The sequence below is a fragment of the Microtus ochrogaster genome, chromosome 2 (genome assembly GCF_000317375.1).
Source record: "Microtus ochrogaster isolate Prairie Vole_2 chromosome 2, MicOch1.0, whole genome shotgun sequence".
Classification (NCBI taxonomy): domain Eukaryota; kingdom Metazoa; phylum Chordata; class Mammalia; order Rodentia; family Cricetidae; genus Microtus; species Microtus ochrogaster.
This window is the reverse complement of record NC_022010.1, coordinates 42,494,475-42,500,745: the sequence shown is the minus strand read 5'-3', so window position 1 is coordinate 42,500,745 and position 6,271 is coordinate 42,494,475. Positions and strand designations below refer to the sequence as shown.

The 6,271-nt window shown below is 44.8% G+C and overlaps 1 protein-coding gene across 1 annotated transcript in view; it reads right to left on the bottom strand.

Annotated features, from left to right (window-relative positions):
* Osbpl11 (oxysterol binding protein like 11) overlaps positions 1-6,271 on the bottom strand; it is a 61,056-nt gene that overhangs the window by 9,515 nt on the left and 45,270 nt on the right. Inside the window, exon 10 of the mRNA XM_026787514.1 lies at positions 542-749. Coding sequence (XP_026643315.1) covers positions 542-749 — 208 coding nt within the window. The remainder of the gene's footprint in view (positions 1-541; positions 750-6,271) is intronic.

The window sequence follows — 6,271 nt, the reverse complement described above, 5'->3', positions numbered from 1 at the left end:
GGGAACTAGCTCTGTAGAACAGGCTGATCTCGAACTCAGAAAGGTTTACCTGCCTCTGCCTCCTGAGTACTGGGATTAAAAGTGTGCACCACCACCATACTGCGTGCAAATGAGAATATGTTAATGAAGTTGAAGCGATTCAGATCTCTGATACTATGTGAAAACCTGGCCAGCACTAGCTTACCTCTGAAATCTGTTATTGGCAGAGGGAGATGACAGTGTGCTGTGGGGTCAGAGGGACAACCTTGTGGGGTTAGTGCTTTCCTTCTGCCTTTTACATGGGTTCTGAGATTGTATTTATGCTGTCAGCCATGTAAGGCAAGTACCTTTACCCTCAGAACCATCTCGCCAGCCAGGTTAGTTTTAATGTAGGAGACAAAAACTTGCCAATTATTTTTCATACATAAAATGTCATAGCTGGCAAGGGGTTTTAAAGTTAAATAAATCAGACCAACACTTTCATTTAATAGATGGCAAAGCTGATATAAACTGCAGTAACTTAGTGAAGGGCTTAGCTAGACTAGGCGTGAGGTTGACATACCTGGACTCAAAGGGATCCTGCTTCTCCAGAGGCCTCACTCTCTTCTTCGTCACGGCCAGCTTAGTCAGGTCCACGCACTTGGTCTCGCCATTGCTGTAGGTGAACTCCAGAACACTGTTCCACTCCCCCTGTACTCTGCACACCACAGTGTTGGAAATGTTGTGCTTCACTTCGGCTGTGACGCTACAGCGAGGGGAGCAAAGGTGTCCTCAGAATTCACAACTTTAAATTAGCTAGAGACCACATTTCAACTTGCCAGTCCCTGGGCCAGTGAAGACCAATCCTGTTCCGGATCCCTAGGGCTGTTCAGCTGCATCAGTTTTAGTCTTCAGAAAGAATATTAGCAACAAGACTGGACTTCATTAGCACAAACGGATAATCACGTCTAACATGTTTATTACAGTATAAAAATGTGACAGCACTATAATCTAGCTCTCTCTCACTGGACCATCTGCCCAAAACATCTCAAGTTCTAGAGATCAACCACCCATATTTATTAATTTGTGATTTTCTTTCCCTAAACAGGGTTTCTCCATGGAGCCCTGGCTGTCCTAGAACTTGTTCTATATACCAGGCTGGCCTCAAACTCACAGAGATCCACCTGCCTCCACCTCTCAAGCACTGGGATTGAAGCTGTGAGTCACCATGCCTAGCCCAAAAATCACAATTTTAAATTCAATACAAAACTTGAATAAGTCATTAAGTTAGAAAAATATGAAATACAATTAAAATTCTAAGTTCACTGGCTAAAGCAGAAAAGTGAGGAGTGGTGATCTATGGAAGCACATGGAGTTTGTAGAAAGTAGTAAAGTGAATGGCAGCATCTGGACGCCAGCAGACAGCGGTGCAGATGCAGCTTAGGTGGAAGGCACAAAGAAAAACGTCAAACATGTTTAATGAAGTGTGTTTCCTGTAGAATAAAGATGAGGTAAGTTCAAAACTCAGGGAATAGGGGCTGGAGAGATGGCTCAGTGGTTAAGAGCACTGACTGCTCTTCCAGAGGTCCTGAGTTCAATTCCCAGCAACCACATGGTGGCTCACAACCAACTGTAATGAGATCTGGTGCCCTCTTCTGATATGTGCATACATGGAGGCAGAATGTTGTGTACTTAATAAATAAATCTTTAAAAAAAAACAAAACAAAACTCAGGGAATAGCAGGCAGGTTAAAGTCTAATGACTGTCCAGAGCCTGTGATTTATTTAGGTCCAAAAGAAAACTTGGGAGACCCAAGGCATCACAAGGAATGAGGTAGCATTAGCTGTGTGTATACGAGGCAGGAAACCAGGAAGGAAGGAAGTGAGCTGCAAACTCAGAGCTCAAGACAGGTGGGTAGAGTCCAATAACAAAGGGTCTGTGGGCCTGTGGGCCAGATCTTGGGAGCCTAGGGGTATGATGGTTTAGAATGAAGAACAAACATTCAAAATGCAAATCAGATGTAACTGCTAACTGTGATTCACAGGACACAAAGAACATAGCTACACGTCCACTTGGTTATAGGAGCGGGAACTCTTAAATTGTATTTCAAACCATTTGAATAAACAAATTGTATTGCAAAGGGCTCCTTAGAAGTCAGACAAAATGTCTGTTTGGGGGTCACTACTGTTGGACTCTAGCGTCCAAACACCGAGAAGGAGTCACCCCCAGAGACCATCTCATACACCACAGCCGATGCAAAAGCATGAGGATTTTATTAATTCTGTCATGACAGGGTCCCCCAGCATCTGGGAAGCCGAGGGACCCCGAATAGCGGGTACAGTCTACTTTAAAGGGGCCACAGAAGCAAGGGGGGTTGTTCTTTGACTATTCTGATTGGCTTATTCGAAAGGGCTATTACCAATAATTGACTGGAGAGCTGTTGCCACATCAGATGAGGTAAGAGGTCATTTTGACCCCGTTTCCCAGGGGACCAAACCAAAACATACGTATATGGGTAATTGTTCAGGAACTGAGCATGTGCAAGTGTAGCTGTTAGGTCCTTGGTTCCCAGGGGAGGAGGGGAAGCACTAAGGCACGGAGGCTGAGAGGATTCAGAATTGTCAAAAATGGCTTCAGGATTGTCTTAAAGTCTTACAACTACATTATTTCTCAAAAAATTTTTTAGACTTATTTATTTTATGTGCATGGGTATTTTGTCTGCATATATGTGATTAGCATTTACATGTCTGGTGCCTGCAGAGGTCAAAAGAAGGTCTTGGATCCCCTGGGACTGGAGTTACACGTGGTTGTGAGCTGCCATGAGGGTGCTGGAAACTGAACCTGAGTCCACTGCTAGAGCACTAAGTGCTCTTAACCACTGAGCTATCTCTGTAACAGTCTGTCCTGTCCCTTTAAGAGACAAGCTCCACCCACTCCCCCCTTCTGCTGAGGCAAGTGTGATCCTTCCTTCTGCTTCCAGCCTGTGCTCTCTCTGCCCTGTTTCTCTTTGGAAGAGGCTGCTGCTGCTGCTGTGCTCCCCCCCTTCCTTTTTACTAAATAGACTATATCCAAACTCACTCTGCATGGTGCGCCTATCCATCTCGCACCTGCCTGGGACCCACAGAGGCTTGCGACATTGGCATACTTTTAGATGAAAGACCAGACCATCTCTTCATAGTTACTTGGTCACTGTACTATAAAGGCAGCCAGAGAACATAAGGAAATTAAAGGACACAACTGTGTTCTGCTCTACCCTTCTCTAGTCTAATTCAAGAATGTCCACACTATCTTTTCATCTAACTCACTGTACACGTCGACGTGGCTACCTCTGACATGCCTGCCCTCTGTGCTGTACACATCTACATATACATTTACCCAGTGTCTGCTAGCAGCACTATTGTGTACCCATACACAAATGATGAAGTGTGTGGTGTTAGGGAGACACAGGCCTTGTGCATGCTGGTAAATGTTTTGCCTCTGAGCTACATCCCCAACCCTATCCAGAAGAACTATTTGTGATAGGCAAAAGTTAGAAACGATATAAACAGCTGTCAAAATTAAAATGCATTGTAAAGGCTAAAGAGATGGCTCAGAGGTGAAGGACACTTGCTGCTCTCAAAAGGGAACCATTTTGGTGCTCAGCACCCACATTGAGGGGGCTCATAGTTGCCTGTGGAGGCCCAAAAAGGCCTATTTCTGCGTTGACCAAAGGTCAGAGACTGTTTCAGGAACTAGCTGAAGATAAAGTTAGATTGTAATCTTGAGAATAATCTTGAGAAGCAGGGAGTTGTCCCCTTGTGATTTTAGGAACTAGCTGATTATGACCTTGAGTGATCTTGAGAGGCAGGGAGTTGTCCCCTCCTGACTTTCTGTGACACCCTCCCTGCCCCTTCCGGATTATTGGGCTGTGGTTTCTTCCTATAAAAACCCTTTCTCCAGGTCACTCAGGGTCGAACTCTTCCCCTGTGTGGGTCATAAGTCTCGGCCCCAGTGCACTGGTTCCCATCTCATCTCTTCAATTAAAGCCTCATGTGATTGCAGCAAGGACGATCTCTCGTCGATCTCTCGTGAGTTACTGGGGGGTGGGGGTCGTGTTATCCCGAGACTTGAGTGACAGTCTCCCCGCGTGGGGGTCTTTCACTACCTCAAAGGTCCTACCTAGTAGTAAATCAGAGAGTTCTGTTCTCTCAAGGTTATAGTCAACAGGTGTGGCTAATTGCCAGACCCCCTGCTCCTGAAATAAGGAAGTAGTTTGTTTGTTCCTACCTCGAAGAGGAGTCTAAGGATCCAACTAAGTTCCAGTTCCCTTTATGGAAATAACTTGGGATTCCACCCAGGGAGTGGTTTGCCTACAGAGTATTTTGGTCTAAGGCGTGGGTGTGACTTGGTGACTTGTTTTGTTTCAGCAACAGAATGTTTAGCTATGAATGTAGCCGCGACTTTCAATTGGTAGGTTCATTTCCTTGTATCCTGTAAAGGCAGTCTTTTGTCTTACTTTTAACTTTTGGGGTCAGGGCTATTTTAAGCAGTTGGAAATTAAACATGGGCGAATTCCCTCTTGATACTAGCCAATATCTTTCTCCCTTTTATTATTTTCATTCGGGTCTTCATATTCTTTTTTTTTGATTTTCAAAACAGGGTTTCGCTGGGTGGTGGTGGCGCACACCTTTAATCCCAGCACTCAGATCTCTGTGAGTTCGAGGCCAGCCTGATCTACAAGAGCTAGTGCCAGGACAGGCTCCAAAGCTACAGACAAACCCTGTCTTGAAAAACTAAAAAAAAAAAAAAGAAAAAGAAAAAAAAAAGACAGGGTTTCTCTGTAGCTTTTGGTTCCTGTCCTAGAACTAGCTCTTCTAGACCAGGCTGTCCTCGAACTCACAGAGATCCACCTGCCTCTGCCTCCCCGAGTGCTGGGATTAAAGGTGTGCGCCACCACCGCCCGGCTGGGTTTTCATATTCTTTACTGTATTTCTAATCCCCATGCCCTTACCCTGCCTGGAGAGAGGTATTTTTGTCGAGGTTGGTCCCCGACACAGTTCCAGGGGATCTGACACCCTCTTCTGACTTCCATAGGTACCTGCATGCATGTGGCTTACAGGCATGCACACAAACATACACACCACACCAAAAAGTAAACAAATAAGATATGAAGTATCAGTTGTGGCATAGTTACACAATGGGATACAGGCCTTGCCTCCTGCAAGTATACAAGGAGAAATCTCTAAAAACCTAGAACTGAACAAAATAAGTAGAGTATAAAAGACAACATAGTGTATGCAGGCTTTAAAACTAATGTGTGGTATTAGAAATCAGCACAGTGGTTCCCAGGGTGGCAGTAGTTAGCCCAGGAGAGGAGGGAAATAAACTATCAATCAAAGAAAGTCCTCCAGGATGTTAGGGATCTGCCATAGTGAGGTAAAGACCTCTGAATATTCATGACTTGGTATATTCTTGTATGGATACTATTTTTAAAATAAAGAGTTCATAGGAAAACTACCCCACACTTCCAGAACAGTTGTCAAAGGTTAAGGAAAGAGTAGGCAGCCTCAAGATCCTACTGGAAAACTTGTTTTGCCTGTCTGATGATCCAGAAGAGCACTGCAGGGGCTGGCCTGCGGGAGAGGACACAGCAGCTGACTCCACAGAGGACCAACACCTAGACACATCTTCATCTTGTGTTATGTTTAGACATATGTTCACCCTAGCTTGTAGTAGGCTTTCCTTCACTGAGCTTTGACTCTGATTCTGAATTCCTTTGGTCTGAACTGTGCCATAGACCACAAACAATTCTAGTTTCTATGCCGTTAGCAACTTCATAGGGAAATAGGAAAACAACACATGAGTTAGTATGGTGGCATCAATGCTGTTTTAGAGCAAGGTTGGATATCTAGAGTGCTTTCTTTCCTTTTTGTGTGTGTTTGTCTGTCTGTGTGTGGTTGTTAACTGGTGGTGGCACACGTCTGTCAGTTCAAGGAAAGCCTCATCTACAAACCAAGTTTCAGGACAGCAGGGAAATCCTGTCTTGAAATACAAACCCAAACCAAAACTGTGTGTACTTGCACATGTCTGCCTGTGTGTGTATGCGTAAGACCAAGACTGTTGTTAGGAATCTTTTTCCATTGCTTTTCCACCTTATCCTTTGAGGCAGTCTCTTAATCTGAGTCAGAGCTCTAGCTAGCTTGCTATGGGGATCCCCTCGCTTTGTCTTCTAAGGCTAGAGAGTCACGGGAAAGCCACCAAATACACCAGCAAATCTGAACTCCAGACATCTTGCCTGTGCGGTGAACACTGCTAACAGTCTGTCTCTGTCTCT